General features: G+C 56.0%; 2 protein-coding genes across 7 annotated transcripts in view; both read right to left on the reverse strand.

Annotated features, from left to right (window-relative positions):
• Window positions 1-6943: 6943 nt before the first annotated feature.
• On the reverse strand, window positions 6944-16845 carry ZBTB47 (zinc finger and BTB domain containing 47). 3 transcript variants are annotated; one of them, XM_084754470.1, is made up of 6 exons: window positions 16364-16845; window positions 11977-13473; window positions 10014-10161; window positions 9126-9241; window positions 8619-8763; window positions 6944-8486 (listed from the first exon to the last, which is right to left on the reverse strand). In XM_084754470.1, the coding sequence occupies exons 2-6, from the start codon at window positions 13390-13392 to the stop codon at window positions 8212-8214; spliced, it is 2100 nt and encodes a 699-aa protein (XP_084610596.1). In that variant the 5' UTR covers window positions 13393-13473; window positions 16364-16845; the 3' UTR covers window positions 6944-8211. The 3 variants fall into 3 exon arrangements, with proteins under 3 accessions (XP_084610596.1, XP_084610595.1, XP_084610597.1); XM_084754469.1 differs by lacking the exon at window positions 16364-16845 and adding an exon at window positions 15643-15853; XM_084754471.1 differs by lacking the exon at window positions 16364-16845 and adding an exon at window positions 15560-15846.
• Window positions 16846-19624: 2779 nt separating this feature from the next.
• Window positions 19625-24166, reverse strand: part of NKTR (natural killer cell triggering receptor) — a 38903-nt gene continuing 34361 nt past the window's right edge. For 3 of the 4 annotated variants that reach the window (XM_084754465.1, XM_084754467.1, XM_084754468.1), the window contains 3 exons: window positions 24088-24144; window positions 23445-23543; window positions 19625-22027 (listed from right to left, as the gene is read on the reverse strand). In XM_084754465.1, coding sequence (XP_084610591.1) covers window positions 21940-22027; window positions 23445-23543; window positions 24088-24144 — 244 coding nt within the window. In that variant the 3' untranslated portion in view covers window positions 19625-21939. The remainder of the gene's footprint in view (window positions 22028-23444; window positions 23544-24087; window positions 24145-24166) is intronic. The other variant, XM_084754466.1, reaches the window with a different exon arrangement.

The following is a 24166-nucleotide window of genomic DNA, read 5'->3' on the forward strand; positions in this document are numbered from 1 at the left end:
CAGAGCCTGCTGAGCCTGTAGCTAACAGAGTTTAGCAATGGTTGAGTCAGCCACTATTACTGCCCTTGTGGAGCTTAGTTCTGTTGGAGTGGTCATCATGGAAGGACAGCACAGAAAAGTACTTCTGTGGTACAGCAGGTGATCGTCAGTGCTACACACACAGGTGATGCACAGCAGGTGATCTCCAGTGCTACACACACAGGTGACACACAGCAGGTGATCTCCAGTGCTACAGACACAGGTGATGTACAGCAGGCAATCTCCAGTGCCACAGACACAGGTGACGCACAGCAGGTGATCTCCAGTGCTACACACACAGGTGACACACAGCAGGTGATCTCCAGTGCTACAGACACAGGTGATGCACAGCAGGTGATCCCCAGTGCCACAGACACAGGTGACACACAGCAGGTGATCTCCAGTGCTACACACACAGGTGATACACAGCAGGTGATCCCCAGTGCCACAGACACAGGTGACACACAGCAGGTGATCTCCAGTGCCACAGACACAGGTGATGCACAGCAGGTGATCTCCAGTGCTACAGACACAGGTGATGCACAGCAGGTGATCCCCAGTGCCACAGACACAGGTGACACACAGCAGGTGATCTCCAGTGCTACAGACACAGGTGATGCACAGCAGGTGATCACCAGTGCCAAAGAGACAGGTGAAGCAGGCGACGTGATGGGTGGACACATCTAAACAGTAACGTTGGTCCATGACTGCCTCCAGTAGGAGAAGATGACCCAGGCCTGCTGGTTCCTGTCCCTGCCTAGCAACATATGTATAGGAAGACTCATTCCTGATACACACTGAGCCCACATGCCTCCATGAATCCATGCAGGGACCACACAGGGTGGTAAGGCAGGACCTCCAATTGCAGGCATCCTAGGGAGGTAGTGACCTGCATACTGGGCTCTGCTCACCGAGATTGGCCTACGGGGTCCTGTGTGCTCGGGCAACACTGGTGGGAGTAGGATTGGAAGGGCCTGCACAGCCTCTGATAACTCACTGTTCTTTAAACTTGAATTCACAAACACAGACCAGGGCCAAACTGGAGTGAGCTGAGAGCAGGGGACTTGTCCTGGAACTGGGGAAAAATAATTTAAGAAAGATCATGTGCACTAAACTTAAACAGTCTGACCACCTATTACAATAAAAGGCCAGAGAGAGAGAGAGAGAGAGAGAGAGAGAGAGAGAGAGAGAGAGAGAGACAAAGAGAGAGAGAGAGAAAGAGACAGAGACAGAGAGACAGACACAGACACAGAGCATGAGACCAAGAATCAAGTGCATCACAACAAGCATCAATTGGTGCCAACACCCAGAGGAATATTAAACGCTAGTGTTATTTGGAAAGGATTTGAAAGCAGTAATCACAAAATGTTTCGATCAATTAAAAACCATTTTAAGTTTCTCAAAGCAGAAAAATCTCACCAAAGAAACAGAAGCCATACAGAAGAACCAAGTTGCAATTACAGAGCTGAAAAAATACACTAACAAAGAAAGAAGCTTCTTCAGTGGCCTTGATAAAGTAAACGAACAGCCAGGGAACGGTGGCGCACGCCTTTAACCCCAGCACTCGGGAGGCAGAGGCAGGCGGATCTCTGAATTTGAGGCCAGCCTGGTCTACAGAGTGAGTCCAGGACAGCCAAGGCTACACAGAGAGACCCTGTCTCCAACAGAGTGGGAGGATAAATTGCTGCAAGAATAGGCCTGGAGCCTCCCCGTCCAGAAGGCAGTGACGCTATGGCGAACATGCACCGTAATCAAGAGGGTCCTGGGCCCATGGAGCACAACCATCGCCAACAGCTGCACTGTGTCCTACCCCAGAGAGAGAGCGAGCAGGGGAGGAAGCTAAGCAACAAAGGCTGAAAATCCCCAAAACTAGTTAAGACAAACCAGGGGAGGCAAGATGGCTCAGTGAGCAAAGGTGTCTGAAGACCAGGGTTTTATCCCTGCACAGACACCTGGGTCCCTCACGCATAGAGTGGACACACACACACACACACACACACACACACACCAAATAAATGACTTCATTTGTATGAGGCTCCTAGAGTGACACTTTTCAGACAGAGTGAGTGGACAGCTGATGGGCAGGCTCTGAAGAGGATGCCTGGAGCGTGGGTGGCAGTGAGGGTGCACACAGTGTGGGTGACTTTGACGACACCTATCTGTACCTTTGTCAGTGGTTAAAATTCAAAAGGTGGGGCCTGCAGAGATGACTCAGTGGGAAAAAAAATCACCTGCCATGCAAGACTCATGACCTGTGTTCAGATCCATGTAAAAACCAGATGCACATGTAGTGTGTGTGCAGATGCAGTGTGTAAATATCTGTAATCCGTGTGCCTCCCAGGAGATGGGAGGTGGAGACAGAAGGACCTCCAGAAGCCAAGGGGCAGCTAGCCTGGCACCTGCATAAAAAACAAAACCAAACAAACAAACAAACAAAAAACAATATCCTGTCCCAAACAAAGTGGAGACTGAAGACTAACACCAAGGCTGTGCTGTGCCCTTCTGAGGGACACTGTGACAGGCATCCACCACCACACACAAAATTACAACTCATATGTGCGTCTTATCATCACTAAACATATTTACACATTGTGGGGCACTTGGATTGTGCCAACAGGGAAACTGGCACAGAGCTAGCTCAGTCTTGAGACCCGCAGGAGTAGGGATGGCTCCCTCCCTGTTCTGTGCCTGCATGCCTCCAGCCATGCAGTCCTGCGACCCCACCCCCACCCCAGTTCTCAAGGTGGTCAGGTAGCCTGGCTCCTGGAATTCTTCTCCATGCAAATGGAGCATCCCCAGCACCTCAGCCCAAGCGAGTCATGTACAGTCGCCCCGAAAGCCTCTACCAACTTCCCCAAGGCTTACGCAGCCCTCATTCCTCCCACCACAGAGAGCTGCTGTACAGCTGGGAGAGCTGTGATGCTAACAGTGCTGTAACACTCCAAGGGCTTTTTTGGAGGTTTTCTCTCTCCAGGGCCTCACCACTGGGCTGGGATCCTCGAACCCACCCACTTGGCTAAGCTCTGTTCCTTCCTGTCCAGTGCCTGCAGGTTCTGGTGCCTGGAGGCTCACTCTGAAGGGAAGAAGCAGACCCCCGGCTCCTGACCTACATGTGCTTACAGGGGAGAAGCCCAGAGGGTGCGCTTTGGCAGCCCTGAGACTAGATTTGACTCCCGGAGAATAAAATAAACAAGTGTGGCTTAGTAATGTAGCCGTGGGCTGGACACGTTTTGGGGGATGCAGGAGAGTGTCTTTTGTATGTTGGATCAGGGAGTGAGTCCTCAGCTCTAAGAACATAAAAGGGAGAGTGTGAACAACTAGACCTCACTTGCAAACTTTTGTCCTATACAAGCCTGTGTCAAAGTGTGTGGGGATCTCCAGAGCAGGAGAAAGCACGTATAAACACACTGTAGACTCTGTAGAAGACCGAGCAGCAGTCACTCCTCCCTCGGACAGGGCTGAGTTTGCTTCGGGTGGAGTCCTGGTGGTTGGAAGACTTAGCTGTGTTCAGTCCTTGTGTGCAGCCACTCTCTGACTTGGATAGATGGGTCCTGCCATTTTCAACTAACAGTCCCTGTCCTGACACCTGTCCATGTCCCAGGGCAGAGGGGGCATGGTGAAGGATTTACAGTGCAAGTGGCTTGGCCTTGGACAGACCTGGGATGTAATTCCTGTGTCAGTCAGTGTTTATTTATGCAAGTGGCTTCAGTTCTGTGTTTCTGTTTCCTTATGCAGGCGGGGCAGCTACAGGGAACTTTGGTCTTTCCCAGAAGCCCCAGCGGGGAGTGGAAAATGAGGTGTAGCCACAGGGCGTCAAAAGCCTCACCTCCAGCTAGGCAAGGGTGTGGAAATGGAGTTCAAGGTGGGGTGGTGCTCAACTGCACCTGGGCTCCCCACTCCCCAAAGGCCCCAAAGACCACCATCTATGGAGAGATAGCAGGTTTCTCCTTCCTCCACCGCCTTTTTATCATGTCCCTTCCCCATATTTTATATTACACACACACACACACACACACACACACACACACACGCACGGAAAGTAGGTGTATTAGGGGAGGGTGTTTGCCTAGTGTGCACAAGACCTTGAGTTGGATTCCCAGTGCCTTGGGGGCCACAGAAGCAGGATGAGCAGCTCAGAGTCATATTCAGCTGCAGAGGATGAGTGTGCGTGTTCTCACACATGTGGGCGTGTTCCCACACATGTGCACATATATGAATTTGGGAGATGACTCAGTGGTCATATTCAGCTACATAGGGTGTGTGTGTGCCCGTTCCCAGTTCCTACACACGTAAGCATACATGAATTAGTTTGAGAGATGAGTCAGTGGGCACATATGAAGCTAAGCACGGTACACAAATCTGACATCCCAGTAGCTCTGTGGGAAGATGGGAGATTGTGGTGTAAGAACACACAAAGGCTCAGAGGCCAGGAAACCAAGAAATCCTGCCTCAACCCCCAAAACGTAAGAATTGACACTGGAGGCCGCCCTCTGACCTCTACGTTGGCTCTCACACACATGAATGCACATGCAGGCGCGCGCGCGCGCGCGCACACACACACATATACACTCTCACACACACACACACACACACACACACACACACGATATTCATTTTGAGACAAGGTCTATGTTGTAGACTGGCCTCAAACTTTCTGGGCTCAATCAATCCTCCTGCCTCAACTCTCAGCCACCTGGGATTTCAGGTGTCCCACTGCCCTCAGACCAGTAGACTGCCTGGCAGCTTGGCCTGAGGAAACCCAAGACCAAGGTGCTTTTGTGTCCATAAGAGATTCTAGAAACATGCTGCTGAACTGGGGGGTGGCTTATCACTGCCGTGGGACCCAACTTTACCCGTGTGACCAAACACAGCTAAAAAGCCACATCATAGCACGGAGAGGATGCAAAAGTACCGCTAAGCTGCAGTGTAGGTGTCACTCTGGTTGCTACTACTTACCAGGCCTTAGAACCAAGCACTCATAGACTGGGCACATGGCCTTCCCAGCCAGGCTTGGGGCAAGAGGTGAGACAGAGGGACCTGGGCTAACTGAAGTGCCCAGACATGCCACGGCCTAGCTAGCCCAGGGCCCTGTGTGAAAGTAGCGCCAGGCTGAAGGACAGAGTACAGAGGCGAGAGAAAGGAACACAACACGACCCTCCCAAGAAGTCCCCTTGTGTCCCAGCCTCGTGTGTCTTCCCTTAGGCTTGAGCCTGGGTGTCAGTTCCACAGGGCAGGCTGGCCTGGAACTCACTATGTGACCAAGAGTGGCTTTGAACTCTTAACCTTCCTGCGTCTGCTTCCTGCGTGCAGGTGTCACGGCCATGATCCCGCTCACCCAAGCTTTCAAGGATGTGAGCACAGCCTGTTTCTTCTGAAGCAGGAGACTGCAGCAGCCCTACCCACGGCTTCCCACACCAGGCCTCCAGGTCTGCCTGAGGCGTTGCGCACCTGTGGGTGACAGGTCACAGTTGTAGAGATCTTCCACCCATGTCCTCCCCGCGGCCCAGAATTCCACCAAGCACAGCACCAGCAGCAGGAAGTATACGTGAGGACTCTGACTCTCAACAGCTTCTGGGGTCCCAAAGTGCCAGACAGGGCTGAGTAGGTGGAAGAGAAGAGCGGGCCCTGCTGTCCAGGCTCCTGTGACCAAGGCCCTAGACTCTCATGGGCTCCACCATGGGGGTGACCGACTCAGCAGACCCCAGTACTTTCAGGCCCTTCTGTGTCTGACCCCAAACCCAGACCCAACACGGGGGCCATGTTGTCCCAACCTTGAAGGACAAAGATGGGCCCCATGGAAGGCCTAAGTGCCCGTAGGACTTGTGCGCTGGGATGCTACGACACCTGCACGTAGTAAAGAAGAGGCTGGGTCAGGGGCCAGGAGCGGAACTGAGTTTATTCCTGTCACCCAACGTGCTCAGATGCCTACTGTCCCCACTGTGGGACCATGGGAGTGTCGTACACAACCCCTGTGAAGGGATGCACAAGTGGTCATCCCTGGGTTCTGGGCCCTCTGTGCCTTCATAGGAACTCCCCACCAACTGCCCCAAGACCAGAGCAGCCTGCATTGTCTCAGAAGAGACAGGCCCAGGCCCAGCTGGGCAAGAGACCCCAGCAAGTCTCTCAGGAGGTGGTGGTCCCAAGGTTACCGTCTCTTGGGCCGGGCAAGTAGCCACTATGTTCCGGTTCCCTCACGTCAACATTCATGGACTTGACTGTCTCTTTAAAAATAAAGTGTAAAAGCTGTTGAGAGAAGAACCCCAATTCTGCCTCATGGAGGGGCTTATTGCATCGGGTAGCGGGCAGAGTGTTGAGTGTAGCACCAGGCACGCAGGAGCCTCAGAGAGACGGGGCTGTACCCACCTTCCACACAGCAACCATCCCAGCCAGTGCCCAGGAACCAGGTCTGGCCACTGGGGGAGGGTGTGCTAAAGTGTAATTAATCTGCTCTTCAGATTGCTGCTTATTAATGAATGGCCAGATAGCCCAGGGTCCCTGGTCCCATGAAGGCCACCAGGACCAGCCAGTGATGAGTTGGTGACCCCTTGCAGTGGGTTGTTTTTTGGGGTGGGGGGGTGGGGGGGGTAATGTAAGCCAGCTGTGTAGAGCTGCCAGGCAAGAGTTCCCTGAGGACATCATGGGAGCCCAGAGATTAAAGGTGCCAGTGGACGAAGAGCTACAGTGAAGGAACTGGAAGCCCAACCTTGGGCAGCAGCTCAGGAGTCGGCAGCCAACTGGAAAACCTTGCCTTCTCAACAGGGCCCCCACCTGTCTCTTCAGTGGCCACAGGAGACCTGAGGGCATGTTTCTAAGCCTGACTCTTCAGGCTGGGAAGAGGCGCCCACACAGGCAAACTGCTCGCTCAACCCCTCCCCGCCCAGAGGACAGCCGAGTCAGCCGGGAACCTTGGGCCTGCCCACACCTGTACAGAATAAAGTGCTTCATTTATTGATGATTAAAATGTCCCCAGCCCTCTGTCCCAGCTCCATGGGCATCTGACGTCCAGCACTCTCTGCCAGTCCCCTGGGGCACATGCCGGGGAGGGGGAGGGGGGGGAATAAGGTGCAGAGTGTAACAAACAGAAGCTAATAAACAGTGAGGGATCAGAACCAGGAAACGTAGCTTATGGAAACCTCTTCCCGTTTAAACCCAGGAATAAGGACATTAAATGACAACAGAAAGGGTCACCTGTTAGTGCCTGCCTCCCCAGGGCAAGCACTGGGCACCGGCTGAGCTCCCTGCTCCCATAGGGGCCTGAACACACTGGATTCTCTCCCTGGCAGGGCTGTGGAGCGGCACCCCAGACAGTGCAGAGTGCAAAAGGGACCAGGAGCCAGCAAGAGGCAGGTATTGGCCTGGCCCCAGGAGGGGCTGAGGCCTCATGTGGGCCTCTGGGGAGCAGACATAGACATGTGTATCTCCTGGTGAGAGGGGGGCAAGGGGAAGTCCAGCTAGGCAGGCTGGTAAGGGACAGGGGTGCCCTGTGCCCCACAGATAGCACCGTGAAACCCTGAACTACTCGCCTGAGGCCCCAGTGGGGCCCACCCCTGGAATCTTCTCCTCCTGCAGGACCCCTGGAAGAGCTGGGGCTGGCAAGTTGGGTGTTCTACCCCCTGGAGGTTTGGTCTCCAGCACCCAGATATAGTCTCTCCAGGGTTTGGGGCTGTTTGCCCACTGGGGATCCCTGAACCTGCCTGGTAGGGATGTATTAAGGAAACCCATGGAGACCAGCCCCCAATGGCTCTGCTCTGCACCATGCGGGTGGGGGGCGGTGTCTGCAGCCTTGACACCCCGCCCGCTGCTCCCCTACCCAGCCATACCTGGCATCCTGTCATGCCTTCCTGGGTCTACAACTCCTGCAACAGGGGGGAACCCAAATTCTCCCCAAACCCTCCCATCCTAGGGAGTAAGTTAGGGGTCACGGTAGCGGAGGATGGGCAGGTGAGGCTGGCCCAGGCCCTGCCTGCAGCCCAGAGGTCTCCCTGCCCTGCGTTTGCTACCTCTAGCATCCCTCACCTGGAGGGGCGCAGCCAACCGGGTCCCTCTCTGTTCCTTTACTCCCAGAGATCAGGAGTAAGATCTCCAAGGAGCTGCACCAGGACCCAGGGTATCGAGCTGCAGCCCAGCCCCCAGAGTGTATCTGCTGTCCTGGCTGCGGGGCAGGGGGGGGCCTGTCCTGGGGAGGGGGGAAGGTCAGTTAGTGTCCAGCCTGGGGGCTGCCGTGGGGAAGAGTGAGGCTGTGGGCTGCTGGTGCGCGGCAGGCAGGGCAGCAGGGTCGCTGGGCAGCGGGTGGCTGACGCGGAAGCACTTTTCTTTGTGTGCCTTCAGCATGTTGGAGAAACGGAAACGCTGGCCACACACGTCACACGGGTAGGGCTTCTCTCCCGTGTGTGTGCGCCGGTGCCTCTTCATGTTGGGGCGGCTGGTGAAGCTCTTGCCACAGATCTCACAGATATACGGCTTCTCCCCTGAAATTGGAGGGGGCAGCAGGGGTGTTCATGGCCCGGCCCTGGCACCCCACCCCACCCCACCACACCCCCTCCCAGCTCAGGGACAAGGAAGCCCAGGGGTAAACCGAGGCCCAGGTGGAGCGCACGTACCTGTGTGCGTCTTCATGTGCTCGTCAAAGTATTGCTTCATGTTGAAGTCCTTGCCGCACCACTGGCACATGAACTGCTTGTGGCCAATGTGGATGCTCATGTGCGACCTCAGCTGGTACTTGTACTGAAAGCGTTCGTTGCAGTTCTGTGGGGGGGGGGGGTTGGGGGGAGATGGAGAGCTACAGACACTGTCGTCCTTCGTGTGTGTGTCCACACTGATGGACACTGATGGACATACCCCGTGTGGAGGCCAGAGGCCAACCTCTGGTGTCTCCTCAGGTGCCTTCCACATTAGCTGTTTTTTGAGACAGGGCCTCTCAGTGGCCCGGACACTCTCTGCCCAGTCTCTGCTGACTAGCCAGCGAGCTCCCCGAGCCCACCCGTCTCCACCTCCCAAGCGCTGGGATGGCAGGTGTGTGCCGCTGATCGAGGCCTGCAGCTCCTCCTGACCTCCCTCCCCCCACCCCCCATCCCTGCGGGTGGAGGTGAGACCAAAGCAGAGCTCACCTCACAGCGGAAAGGCTTCTCTCCCGAGTGCTGCAGCGAGTGCACCTTGAGCGACATGCTGCGCTTGAAGGACTTCCCACAGGTCTCACAGGTGAAGGGCATGTCCTTGGTGTGGGCTGCGGGTGGGTGCCGGCCGTCACTTCTCCAGGGCACCTACCTGAACCCCCACCTGCAGACCTGCCTTCTGGCAGACCTGCACCCCACAGTCTCCTGGGGGGTGACACTGAACTCAATGGAACACAGCAGCAGGTGAAGGCTTCAGTCTTGGGTCCAGTGACACCAAAGGCCAATGAAAACAGCTGGAGACAGCCCTCCCAGCTTAAAAGCTGGTTACCCAGCATGCCCCTGGCCAACACTTAGACCCCAGAGTCCCAGTCCAGTCCAGGTTACACTACGCTGTGGAGCAAGGCAGGTACGTCTGCTGGGGACTGTCGGCCTGCCTCGGTTAACTCCTCCCTAGTGCTTGGAGCCCAGAATCCAGACACTAAGCCAGGCCCACCTAGAGGGTATGTGGCCTAGCATGAGTGGGGTGGCTAGCATACTTGGGGAGGCCTCCTTACTGTGTCCAGGTGTGGCCCCTGGAGAGCAGCCTGAAGCCCTGTGAGGGCCAAAGGTGAGAAAGCCTGAGAGGCCTGATTGCTGTCACACCGAGACAGGACCGTGTGACTCAGGAAACGCTGTTCTTTTCCTTGGATCCACAGCCTGGCCACCAGGGTCCCAGCTGGATTCCCACCTGCCAGCCTGCCCAGGCACGGCACCCCGGCGCACGGGGCAAGCTGCCCACCTGCGGGCTGCTTCCCGCTCCCTACCACCTGGACGCAGAGTCCTTTCTGACACGGCGAGGAGCCGGCCCATCCTCTGCCCACACCTGCACTGGCGGAGACTTACCAACCATGTGCTTGCGCACGTGTGCCATGGTGTAAAACTTCTTCTCACAGATCTCACAGGAGAACTTCTTCTCCGCGTAGCCGTGCACGATCTTGTTATGCTCGTGCAGGGACCAGAGCTTCTTGAAGGCTTTGCCACACGTCATGCACTAAAAGGGAACAGCCTCAGCTGTGACCTGGAGCTAGCCTTGGCCTCTCTAGGGCCTCAGTTTCCCCACCTGAAGTGTGCTGGTAAGAAGGCGGCTGGCTCTAATGCTCCCAGGCTGATCATTCTACACCTGCATGCAGGGATGCTGGGTGCCTCTCCCGGGATCTCCCCTCTAAGGCTTTCCCCAGGCAAGAGGCTGTGGCAGCTGTGCTGGTTGGTGGAGCAGCCTTTTGGTTCCTGTCAGTGTTGGCTGTACAGGCTGCAGAGGGTACCAGGGCCCCCCCCCCCAGGCAGTGGAAGGCGGGTGGACTGAGGGTGGTGCTCCTACATGCTTGTCTGTTTGTGCCACCTGAAGCCCCAGAGGCTGGGGTCTGGGGTCTGGGCAGGAAGTGGGAAGGGCTTCAGCCCCTCGGAGCGGCTCAAGGTGCAGCAGGAATAGCTGAGGGGCAGCAGGGGGCGGGGAGCAGGAAACAGGTGCACAGAATGGTGGGGAGGCAGGAAACAGGTGCACAGAATGGTGGGGAGGCAGGAAACAGGTGCACAGAATGGTGGGGAGGCAGGAAACAGGTGCACAGAATGGTGGGGAGGCAGGAAACAGGTGCACAGAATGGGGGGCAAGAAGCAGGTGCACAGAATGGGGGGGCAGGAAACAGGTGCACAGAATGGAGGGCAGGAAACAGGTGCACAGAATGGGGGGCAGGAAACAGGTGCACAGAATGGGGTGGGCAGCCCAGGGGCAGGAAACAGGTGCACAGAATGGAGGGCAGGAAACAGGTGCACAGAATGGGGGGCAGGAAACAGGTGCACAGAATGGGGGGCAGGAAACAGGTGCACAGAATGGGGGGGCAGCTCATCAGGTTACACCTTCACCACTGGCATCACAATTAGCAATTAGTACAGGCAATTAGCACCCGCCTACCTGTGGCCCAGGTTTCCCCCTCCCCCTTCCTGAGCCAGAAAAAGCACAAGCCTTTAGCCAGTGCGCTGTGTGTATGTGTGTGTGTGGGGGGGTGTATGTGGGGTATGTGACGTGGTGTGTGTGTGTGTACACATGCTGGGGTGTGCTCAGACAGATGCAGCCTGGCAAAAGCTTTTAGCCAGTATGTGTGTGTGTGTGTCTATATGTGTGTGTTTGTGTGTGTGTGTGGTGTGTGTGTGTGTGTGTGTGTGTGTAGTACACACATGCTGGGGTGTGCCCAGACAGATGCAGACTGGCAAAAGCTTTTAGCCAGTGTGTGTGTGTGTGTGTGTGTGTGTGTCTATGTGTGTGTGTTTGTGTGTGTGTGTGTGTGTGTGTGTGTGCGCGCGCGAGTGCACATGCTGGGGTGTGCTCAGACAAATGCAGACTGGCCCAAGGCCTGGCAGCCATCCCGGCATCCCCCCCCACCCCACCCCTGCCCCCTATACACAGCTCTTTCCAAATTTCTCATCCAGTCTTTTTTTCTCCAGACCCAGGGCAGCTGTTGCTTCCAGAGTTGACTTCCTCCCGACTGGCTATCTGCGGCTCTACACAGTGGGAAGTGAAGGGTGGGGCCCTCTCTAGGCCTTTCTCCTCTGTGCACTTTGGTGTAGTGTACAATCCATGAAACTCCACAGGCAGCTCTGCGGCCCTACGGAGCTGTTAAGACACATCCTTCCCAGTTCCTACTGTGCCCTGGCCTCAGGTATCTCTCCCACACACCCCTGCAGCCCCTTCGGTACGGGTGCTGCCACAAGCCTCTGCTCCCCGTCCCCCACCCCCACCCCCGTGCGCCACCCCCTCCTCTGACAGCAAGTCTGGCCCAGCCCTGGACACTGCCTGGGCAGCGTGGCTCACCTGGATGTTGCGCTCGCAGTCGGTCTGTCTGTGCAGCTGCAGCTCGCTCTCCAGCAGGAAGCGTTTCCCACACTGTCCACAGATCTGCATGCGGCTGTGGGTCACGTTCATGTGCTTCTCCAGGTACCAGCGGTTGTTGAAGACCCGGGGGCATTTCTGGCATGGATGCTGCTGTTTTTCCTCCAGTTTCACCTTGGCCCCCAGCCCATCAGCTGCCTGGGCTGCCGGAACAGCTCCAGAGGCCTTGGGTCTCTTCCCACCTCTACGCCCGGCCTCTTCTGGCTCTGGGGTGGCTCGGCGCCGGGTGTTCTGTCCCCGGGACCTCGTGGACATTCGGCTGTGCAGTGGAGGGTCCACCTGGCTGCCCTGACACCCAGCAGGAGCCGCAGGGTCCTGCCTGCTCTCCGCCTCCTCCTCAGAACTCTCAGCATCCTGCTCGCTGGGCTCCTCCTCCTCCTCCTCCTCTTGCTCACTGGGCCCTTCCTCCTCCTCTTCCTCCTCCTCTCCATGGCTGCCTCCTCCTTCTTCTTCCTCTTCTTCCTCCTCTTCCTCCTCCTCCGCTCCCTCTCCACTCCCTCCTCCTTCCTCCTCTTCCTCCTCCTCTTCCGAGTGTCGTCCCTGCATCCCATCCTCCTGGCCTAGTACCACAGTGGCACCTGGCTTGCCCTCAGGCCCAGTGGACACATGCAGTGTCTGGTTATTAAGATTCACCTCCACAATGATCTGTGACTGCTCCTGGCGCCCATAGGTGCCGGAGGCACCCAGTTCTGTCTCCAGCCCCTCTCCGCTTTCCAGCTTGCACAGGCTACTGGGGGCCTCAGCCTCCTCAGGTGCTCCTTCCTTCTCCTCCTTAAAGAGCGGCTGTGCCGGCCCGGGCGTGGCAGAGCTGACGTCCCCAGCTGTCCCCGCCCCATCCTCCACACGCACAGAGTAGGGGTCAGGGCCCTCCCGGGCATAGATCTTCGGCAGGCCTGGGGCGTCCGCCTCCTGTTTGATGTCACAGTAGTAGGGTGGTGGAGGCACCGGGGCACAGCTGGCAGCTGGCTGCGCCAGGGCCACAGGGCTCGAGGGCGACAGAGACCGGGCATCCAGCAGCTCCTGGCAGGAGGCCGCGATGTCGGCCATCTGCAGCAGCGAGGCCGCGCTGAGCACCTCCTGCACGTTGGCCGCGTTCACCAGCAGCTTGGACGTGTAGATAAAGTTTAGGATCTGCTGCAGGCCGCCAGGCGCCAGCGCCTCCAGAGACAGCTCGACCCTCTGCAGCTGCTTGTTCTGCGTGAAGAGCGAGTGGAAGAACTGGCTGTAGGCGGCCAGCACACCCTTGTGTGCGGGGAACACGCTGTGCTGGGGCACCAACACCAGGTCCACGTCACACAGGTCCGGCTGGAAGAGGCGCTGCTCGTTCAGGCGGCCCATCAAGCAGGTGAAGTGCAGGGCCACGTCCTCCACCAGCGAGAACTCTGCCGCCGGGGAGTCTGTAGTCTTCTCAACCAGCAACTGCGGGGCCAGGACACAGGAGAGGTGAGTGAGGGCCAGCCGCTGCCCGCACCTGCCCACAGCGTGGGAGGTGCCATCAGAGATGGTCTGCTCTAGTCGCCAAGGCAGGGGGTACCAGCTGCACGGCAGGGACAGGTGCTCCTAGGGCTACACTGTCCTGGGATCTGAGCCCAGGTGGCCACTCTGTGCATACCCTAGGGGTCACCCCGCTGTCCCTCAGTGTGTCCTGACCTTCCTGGGCTTGCCCAGCCGCGAACCCCTGGACAGCGGAAGACCCAGCTTCCGCGACAACACACAGCCTGTATCTGGGGGACCCTTCGCTTGGACAGTGACCAGTAAAGGCCTGTAGGGCCTACAGAAGGCAGCAGGCTAAAGACATCCAGGCCCCTCCAGCCACAGCAGCTTCTTGTACCCAGGAACCTTCTCAGTGGGGGGAATGGGCTGTTTTTTCTGTTCACTACACTCCCAAGAGGAGACCCCAGCCCAGACCCAGAAGCTCCAGGGTGGCCCTGTCCTGGAGACACAGCTCCTGGAGAGGCCCAGGGACCTTAGAGACCACTGGACCAGACTGTCAGGTCTTTTAGGCTCAGGCGGAGCCTGTAAAGGGCCCAGAACAGAGGCCTGATTACTCCTACCATGAGGCTGCGTGGTAGAGACAGGCCTGGGGCTCAGCATACACCGGCCAGTCCAGCCCCACAGGCCAGCTTTGGATGCTCCACAGGCTCTGCCTCCTGTGTCTGACTGATTTGCCCCAATGGGCCTTACAGGCCCAAGGATGCAGCTGTCCCCTGTCAGTCCATTCTCCTGTCAGCAGTGGTTAGTCTGGACAGAGGGGATGGCGTCTCAGCTCCCTCGTCAGCTCTCTTAGGGAGAAGCTGTTTGGGCTGCAGGCGAGCCCCAGGGAGCCTTCTAGCTACCTTTCCAATCAGTAGCGTTGGACATGTCCGCTCTTCACCCTCAGCCCCACCAACAGTGGCCATCACCTTCCTCACGTTTCCTCACCACCCAGGACACCTATCTTTGACTCGGTCTCGGACTGCCGGCCATCTAGCTGGGACGTGGCACGGAGCCCCGCCCATGCCTCGGCTCTAACTCACTGATTCACCCTCTGGGACCAAGTCCCGCAGCAGATGGAGAACCTGAGGCCCAGAGAGGCATTGCCGGGGACACTCCGAGTGGCCGGACAGCGAGGTGTGGGCGGAGGTGCCGGGTCTGTAGCTGCATCCTCCCCAGTCACTGCACCTGCGGGTGACTGAGGGGCTAGATGGTGACAGGGAAAGGCCCTTGTCCTTCCTTTACAGATCTCACCAGGCCCACCTGCTTGGGAAGGGTCACCTGAGCCTAGCAGGAACCCACGCATCCCTAAAGACACACCCAGCCTGCCCAGCCATGGACCCCAGACACTGCAGGGCCAATCCCACTCAATGCCCACCAGCTGTGCCGCCTCTGGCCAAATGCTTCAGGTCCCTGAAGCTAAGGAGGCCTCTCTCCACCTGGCTATGCCAGCTGCAACTGCAGCCTTTCCCTACAGGAGGCCACCTGCAGAGGCCACAAGCTTTGGACTCCTGAAGGCCATGGTGAAACCTGGGGGCAGTCAAGACACCCGGTTCTCCCTGGGCAGCGTGGGAGTGCCCAAGCCGAGCAGGGTTACAGGCTCACGGCTTCTGGATGCCTTCTTTGCAGAGGCCTGAGAAACAGGCTCAGAGACGGCAGGGGACCGGCCCAAGGTCACACAGGAGTTTCCACTCCAGCTGTGGGCGCCCCCCGCCTTTTGGCCCAAGCCGTCCCAATCTCCGGCAGAGCGGCTGCAGCGCCCACGTGGCCCAAGGCCCGGACGGGAATCCGACTCTCTCCTCCCCCGCCCTCCCGCACCCCCTATTACCAGCCCCGGGGCGGCGCCGTCCGGGCGCAGAGAAGCGCCCCCCTTCGCCCGTGCGCAGCAAGACCTCGGCCTTCCACGCCAGCACCCCCACCCCAGGAATTTCACCCCCTAGCCGCGCCACCACGCTGCACTCCCGGCCCGGGACACCCAGCAGATAGGACCCAGGGCCCCGGGGAAGGGGCCAGGTCGCCCCAGCCCCCGTACCGGGTCCCGCGGGGCCGTGCGCTCCGAAAGGCAGCGCTCGCAGGTGGGCGGATAAGCGGAAGGACAGGCAGGGCCCGGCGTACCATGGTGCCGCGGCGCTGGGAGCTCACAGGGCCCCGCAGGATCGCGCTGCCCCCGGCGGCCGGGCCCGGGCCGCTCCATGAAGCGCCGCGCTGGGGGCCGCCCCGGCGCAGGGCCCCGCGACCATGGCCCCGGGGGCGCGGCCGGGCGGGCGGGCGGAGGCGCAGGGCCGCGGCGAGTCCCGGCCGAGCAGCTGAGGCCCGGGAGCCTCGGGCGCGGCGGGCGGGGGGCGCGGGGCGCCGATTGGAGCCCGCGCGTCAGCTGGGGCCGCCGTCTGGACGCTTAAAGGGCCAGGCCGCCCCGCGTGCCGGCTAGGGGCGCGGACGCGCGTGGCGCGCGCGGTGCCGAGGCAGCTGCCCTGCAGAGAGCCTCGGGGGTCCCTGGGCCGACTCGGCTGCTGACGTGGGAGCGTTTGGGACCGCGGGACCCCACCCTCCCGAGCCCCTGTCTGCTGGGAAGTTCGCCCCGGAGTCGAACCGGGGTGTCCTCCTGCTGTTCTGCGGGGGCGGGGCCAGGCTAGGCGTGAGGTCGCTGAGCTGGGCGCGCTGGCCCCCGACCCACCTGCCCCCCTGAGGCTGGCGACGTAGAGGGCCGGTGCCGCGCACCCGAGTCGCCCTCACCGCCCGCCCCCTGTGGCCTCAGATGCTCCGACTTGGGGGTGAGTCTGGGATCCCCAGCTACTCCGGCCTTCCACGCGCTTTGCTCTGCGCCTCCGGGACCTACCTGATGGCCTCTGGCTGCGCAGGGTCTCCGAGCCACCGCCGCTGCGACAGAAGCCGTTCAGATGACCTGCCGGAATCAGCCGGCTGTGGGGCCAGAGGCCCAGTCCCGGCCGAATGGCCCTTCTGCAACTGCACAGCCTCCGCGCTGGGGAGATGCAGCCCGGCTTGCGGAATGCTGCTCTGGCACCGGCTCCGTGGGGGCAGGGGGCTGGCTGTGCTGGCAGGAGGCTGCGAAGGAACGCTGCCAGGCTGAGCAGCGGCAGGGCGGGACCACGGGCTACTACCGTGGTCTCTCCTGCTGGGCGCCCCGCACCCCTACCCAGCTGCGGCTGTTCAGCCTAGTCACTCTCCCAACACTGCTCCTGCCGGACCACTCCACTCCAACCACAACAGTCTCCTTGGGTGTACGCCTTCCTCCCTAGTGTGTGCAGAGGGCTGTGGCTACTCCTTGAGGCAGGCAGGTGTCATCAAATAGCTGAGGGTCTGTTACCTAAGAATGAAAGATCTTGCACGCGGACACTAGGCTGACTACCCCCACCCCAGGAGGGGAGCAGAGTCGTGTGGGGTGGAAAGCCTGCGCAGGACATGCCCCCTAGCTGGCACAGTGAGCTGGTACTCCGAATCTGCATGAAGTGGGGCTCTAGGCTAAAGCTGCAAGAACCTGCCAGTGCCCGGTGATGCCAACCACCCAGTTTCTCTTCTGACTCGGAGTGGATTGCTGCACCGGCCTGGGAGGTGGGAAGGGCAGGGCTGTCTACCCACTGGGTGGACAAGGACATGAGTCTCACAGGGAAAGACTTGTAGACAGAACTCTGTGCTGGGAGAAGCTGGGCAGAGTGGCCATGGCGCCTAAACACAGGAAGGATGCTGGGCCCTTCATGATGGCATTAGCCAAGGTAAAGGAGTGACACCCCCTGCCCCAAACTAACGTCCCTGCCCCTGTTTAGAGCCGGACCCGAGCTCTGACTGAAGGCTCCAAGGCACACTGGGCTTGTCACTGGCAGCAACTGCAAAGGCCAGAAGGGCCCTTGTGTTCATGGCTGCAGAATTGGGTGGTCAGGGGGTGGGGTGCAGCCAAGATTTCTGAGGGACAAGGAGAGATTAGAGAAGAGTTCCAGGCCACAGCCGCAGCTCCACTGGTGAGTGGGGAAGGGGCACACTTCCCTGCAGAGGCCAGGGTTGACTCCAGCCCAAACTTCACTTCTGAGAACAAGGAGACAGCCCCAAACTGCTTGAGGTCCCCGTGCTTGGCTGGGGAAGCTAAGCTCGCCCAGGTAACAGAAATACAAGTTATGTAGTACGTGAGGCAGTGCAGGCTGGAGGGAGGAGGGTGACGGTGGACTGTACAAACATGGGGCCCCCTCCATCTGCCTGAGCTCTGGCTGCTGAGCCCAGCACTAATGGGCTACAGCTGCACAAGGGTGGGAGCCTAATGCAAACCAGCAGTTCCCTGTCCCACACCGACTCCAGGGCCTTAGCAGCAGAGCTCCCTGGAGCTTCTACGCGGCTTCCAGAGACCCTAGTCCTCCACAACCTTGGGAGGCTCCATTTCTTGCAGAAGCCTGCCCACCCACAGTTCCTCAGTGAAGTTACCAGCAGGAGTGGCAGCAGTTGTGTCAAGGGCTGTACCTCACAGGTGCTCAGGGTCCTGAGGGACAGCCTAGACGTCTGTCCTGTGGCCCTAAGTGCTTCCTGGACACAGCCTTCAGGGAGGCCGACTTCTCCCTAGACTAGTGCAGAAAGGTTGGACCCATTATTTATACCTGCTCACCAGGTCACAGGCATCCTTTGGGATTATCGGCTGGGAGACGACAGTTCTCAGAATCGGCATGTGGGCAGCAGCGATCAAGGGTCAGACAGGATTCATCACACACAGTTCTGACCCTGTCAGTATCCACTTTCTGCCTTGGTGTCTCCAAGTTGCTCTGCCTTGGGCTATGGAGCTGGGTCTTCCTGCTTGTATGGGGTGTGTTGTTGAGGAAGACACCACCTGGGCTATTCCAAGCCACAGCGAGGAAGCAGCTACGGCAAAAGAGGCCCAGGCCTCAGAAGAATGCAGCCTGTGTTGTGTTGATCCCAGGGTGCCAAGCCCCCTTCACACCTCCAGGTTCCAGTAACTTCTCTCACCTAAACCGTGGTGACCTGCCTATCCCAACTTTTATGTCTGCACTACTTGCATGAAGAGGCCAGGAATTGAGTCCCCTGGAGTTGGACAGGTGACCATGAGCTGCCATGTAGATTTTGGGAAGTCACACCATGCCCAAGTGCTTCATCTTAGCAAGGGGGCTCTTACCAGACACAAAGTTCTGTGAACTGTAAAAAAAAAAAAAAAAAAAAAAAAGTCTCCAAACTCTTGTGTGTAAAAAGACCACAAGGAGCCGGGTGTTGTGGTGCTCACCTTAATCTCACCACTCGGGAGGCAGATCGCTGTGAATACAAAGCAAGTCCAGGACAGCCAAGGCTACATGGAGAAACCCTCTCTCCAAAAACAAAACAAAACAAACAAAAAACAACAACAACAAAAAACCCAAACAACAAACAAACAAACAAAAAACAAGGGACTTCCCGGTTATCCTCCCTTCTCTTTTGAGGGTGTGGAAACAGGGTCTCATGTAGCCCAGATTGGCCTTCCCTGGATCCTCCCAAATGCTGGGATTATAGGCTTGTGAGGCCAAACCCAGCTAATTTCCTTCCTGTCTGTCTGTCTGTCTGTCTGTCAATCACTAGTCTTACTGTTGAGCCCTGGATGGCCTTCAACTACAAGTTACCTGCCTCTAAGTGTGGGCATTAAAGGTGTGTACTACCACACTTGGCATGTTTTTTAAATTTTAAAGGAAATCACTCACATCTGACAATTTTCAATTTCCCAACTTGGAAAAACACTATTTAGAAAAGGCAGCAGGGCAGGCGTGGTGATGCACACCTTTTATCCCACCACTCAGGAGGCAGAGGCAGGCGGACTGCTGTGAGTTCAAGGCCAGCCTGGTCTATAAAGCAAGTCCAGGACAGCCAACCCTGTCTCGAAAAACAAAACAACAACAAAATTAAAGAAAAGGCAGCCAGCTCCAGGGGTCAGATCCTCACCCATGCTCCACATGCCACTGTGGTCTCGTTTCAGGAGCTGAGGGCTGCGGGCACTGCAGCCAGGTGACTTGGCCGACGGGAATGGGTGCTGCTTCTGCCAGGCTCTCCCTGGCTGCTGCCATCACACTGACTGGAGTCTAAGCAAAGAAAGGCCAAGCAGGCAGACTCAAACCGCATATATTTTCATCTCTATAAGACCCTTTTCAAGTTGTAGGTAGGTTTAATTGACGTATATACAAACTAGACACTGCTGGTATATACAAAAGTATTTTCTACATTTTTGAACAATATCAACTATGCCATTTGCAGTAAACAGGATGTTACAAAACCGCTCAGCAAAGCATTTTCTATTAAGTGCATTACACAACATAATTCAATTTTATTAAAAAAATAACTTTAAGATACAGAATGATTCTGGTTAGGAAGAGAAGCCATTTCTGTAGTTCACTTGAGTACAAACAGCACGCTGACACTGAAGATGAGAGCCTGCCTGCACAGGTAGGCGGCATGCCCTCTCTCCCTCCATGTCAACCCCCAGGACCTGCCAATGTCCATAACCCTCAGGCCACTGGACTTGAGTGATCACAAGTCTCTCTGGGGTTTTATCTGGTCACATGGATGTGTGATCAGGAGGAAGGCAGGCTTTTTTGTTTTTTGTTTTTGTTTTTGTTTTTAAAAGACAAAGACTCCAAAGGGTCCCTGTTGGTTGAAGATGGCAAGGCCTCCAACAGGGGATATGGGCAGCCTCTGAGGAGCCTAGAGAGGCTCCAGCTGAGAGTCTACAACAAAGTCACTCCTTCCCAGAGTCTTCATGAGGAATGTGCCCTTCCAGCTCTGAGCCATAGCTTTGAGACACTGATGCACGGCCCTGTTGTAGGCTGTGAAATCTGGGATACTTTGTTAAACAGCAACAAAACAGCACATTACCCAATAGTGACCTTTTCTTACTAATTCCATTTGGCAGTTTGTTTGGGCTCTGAATGCATTCTTCCCAGGTCTAGTAGATTCAAACATCCTTCTTTGTAGGCAACGTAAAAAAAAACCCCACTATAAACCATGTTTAACCTTCAACCCACTGAACCCTGACTTCTGATGCCACCCTGCTCTCATCAACATATACTTGCTGACATGTTGAACAACGCTGGCTGGCTGGCTACCAAGATGCTGTTTACGTACCTCGTAGAGCGGCAGCGTTATTTATTTTTAGGGTGCTGGTCACTGAACCCAGAGCAACTTACATGCTATATACACGGAGCCACACGGCCCTGGAAGACTATCTGTATACATCTAGGACCTCCTCCACCCGGCCAGGGCTTCAGCTCCTCCAGCCTTTCCTCTTCCCACATACATCAGCAGGCCCGGGGTTGTGTGGTATAGACTTCTGCACCATGTACCCAATAGGAATTCTGTGACCTGATCAAACCGGCACTAAGGTGATTAAGTACACTTGGGGATAGAATGCAAACTGAAGAGTAAAACAAAACAAACAAACCCACACTAGTTTTTATAGGTTAAATTCCTCTTGGAGGAACCATGCGAAGCCACAAAAACATTTATCTATGCAGCAGCCTGGGACCCATCTGCCCACAACTCTTGTCCTGGGGTTTGCTCTGGTCAGGCAGGGTTTCCCGCCGGTGGGAGTCTCCACACAGGCGGCGAGGCGGCGGCTGCTGCAGTTAAAGAATGTGGCCTTGCTTCTGAAGCCCACTCTTCAGTTGGCTCTTCTAGCACACATGTGCACAACAAGATGGCCAGCCTTGCAGGCTTGGGTCCAGGACCTCCACCACACGTCTATGTTTGGAAGAAGCCTCTACCCACATTGAACCCAGCTTAGAAAAAATAACTTTTGGTGCCAGTGAATTAAAAAAAAAATTATGATTCATTTCCTGACCATCAGGACATGTATTTGATGTAAGGTGTTAAGAGGAACCAAAGGCACCAAGCACCAAGGCGGGAGCTGGAGTGGCAGCACAGCCATCACCTGAGCTGCTGGCAGTCTCTGTGAAAAGGCAGAGCCCTGACAGGTAGCTGTCCCCGTCCTGCACAGCTGGCCACAGTCAGTGTGGACGTGGACAGCCTCATCTGACAGCACACACCAGGACGACAGAGGGCACGGGGTCATGGGGTCGTGTGGCTGTGACAGCTCTCCACAGCCCTGTTTGGCAGCATGGCTACTCAAACCTCAAACACTGACCAAAGAAACCTGAGCTCTATGGACTATGTGAGCTACAGAAAACCCTATCTAAAATAACACTGCAAATTACCTTGACATCAAATTTACCATTTCTCGATTCAAGAAAATGAAAATTCCATAGGTGTCTACTGTAAAATAGGGCAAAAAACATTTGTGGGGACAGCTGCACCGTGCATTCTTCTGCACACATGTGAGTGGCCTGTAATACCCACCACTGGATTGAGCTCGAATACTGAAACACGACAGACGCCATCAGTTTCTTCAGCTTTAAGTTAACAGGTATTTACAGTTCAGGCACCTCAGCTGTATCTGCTGCTCTCACTGGGGCTCCGGTGATGAGAGTAACTTCTGTCACTTTCACTGTCTGAGCGATAGGATCTTCCGCTCCTGCATAACAAAATGACACAACAAAAAGCCTTCAACTCCCATGTATTGGGTTCTAACCACAGGGCAACGCTATGGGCTTTTCAAGGATGTTTTAAACTTTTTTTTTTTTTTTTTTTTTTTTTAAAAAACAGAGGATCTTTGGTTTTTTGAGACAGGGTCTCTCTGTGTAGCTCTGGCTGACCTGGACTCACTCTGTAGACCAGGCTGGCCTTGAACTCACAGTGGTCCGCCTGCCTCTGCGTCCCTGAGTTCTGGGATTGTAGGCATACGACACTGCACCAAGGCTCAATAATGTTTTAAATGGTAAATGGTAGTAAAAATCAATAATAAGATAACAATAAAGAAACCTCACAACACTGCAAAATTTACTTGAAATCCACTCATACAAACAAACAAACTACTTTTCTACTCTGCCCCTGGGAGCACTGCGTTATACTAAAGCTGGAAGGGCTTCAAGTACAGCATCTCATAAAGGAGTGGGTGTGTGTCTGCATGCGAACAAAACCATCAGGGGCCTAGCCAGGGGGCGTGGTTATGGTCGTCACTCAGCTCATTTAAAACCACTTTCTGAGAGCCACTCCACACGTCCACGGTCAGCATCACCCCACTACCAATGAGTGCAAGTACAAGGAGGGCTCAAGGCAGTGGACAGGCAGGTCAATGCACTGAGAACCCCAGGGGTACATGGGCTCTCCAGGAAGCGATGCACTTCCGAGCTGGCAGTGTGACTGAGGGACGGGGCTCCCAGGGCAATGGGCTGCAGTGGGCCCTACTGAGAGTGGGTGCTGGGGGACACGGGGGACTCAAGACACAGAGAGAAGTGATAAAGATGGCACTTGGGATTCGGGGCAGAAGGAAAAGTTCTAGAACGTTAGAGAATGGAAGTCAGGAAGAACTGGAGCTGGAGCTGGAGCTGGCAAGTGGTTCATGTACAGTGAGTGTGACGGCACCTAGACCTGTGGGAGACAGCTGGCAGCCCGAAACAGTTCCAACACAGGAGTGTCCACGTGCACTGACTGTAGAAGGGTTTCTGAGGTTGCAACGGATGAGAATGACAGCAACCACCAGCAAGGGACAATGCAACAGTCATTAATAAGGTCATTATAAGATACAAGTCCTAACCCTGCTAGTGGAACAAAATAACTATAACTGGTTTAATAAAACAACCACCTGGCTACTGTAGTAAACCAGCCTGACCCCCAAAAGTGAGCCTCGGTCTGGTCCTCTGATGCCCTCCACAAAAACGTTTACTCAAAGCTGTGTGAGTACCTGAACACTCACTCTAGCTCCAACTATAAAACAACAACATAAACAACACTTAACAGCTGTCCGCTGTCTGTGCTCCGCTGAAGGCCATTTGCACCAGTGTCCAGCCACTCACAGTGCTCTACTCACAGTGCTCCACAGCAGGACCCACCTGGACCGCCTCTTGTAACTTCTACCCCGATGGTAACTGTCACTCCTCTGGCTGCGGCTACGGCTGCGGCTGTAGTAGCTATCGTACGTGTAGGATCTGCTTAAACAGCAATGGCATACACTAAGTACACAAAGTACCCTCTGGAGGGCTGTCTGAGAGTGCTAGCTCACATGGGCACCTACTGAGGTGTGAGGACAGTTGCATAAGAAGTTCTAGAAATATCCAGCAATTGCCCCCAAATGGACTTACCACGTTAAAGAGAAAAATGTTAATTTATTTTCTGCATTGAAAAATATCACAAAATTAACCCTGAGCTGGTTTGACTGAATCTGGATTTTTCTTATTAGGCAATTATAGTCACAAGCACCTACCATTACAATTTGACACTGTCATTTCTGACACTGCAGCACAACAGGCCAACAGAATAAAAATTGTCAGAAAGATCTCTTTTTTTTTTTAAAGAGTGTGATTTCAGAAGATAAACAAAGACATTAAAGCTAATTTTAAAATGCAACATAAAAGGCCGAGGAGGTAAGTTTAGTGGCAGGAGATGCACTGTGTACTGTGCCTAAGGGTCTGGGATCAATTCCAAGTCCAAGACAATCCCCTACCCAGCAACCTGGGGCCTCCCACTCCCACTTACCTGGAGCGGCTACGGGGGTCATAGGAAGTGCTCCTGGACCTGCTCCTGCTGGATGTCCTAGTGTGAATCACAGAGGGAC

The sequence above is a fragment of the Acomys minous genome, assembly GCF_964271855.1.
Source record: "Acomys minous genome assembly, chromosome: 13".
NCBI classification, from domain to species: Eukaryota; Metazoa; Chordata; class Mammalia; order Rodentia; family Muridae; genus Acomys; species Acomys minous.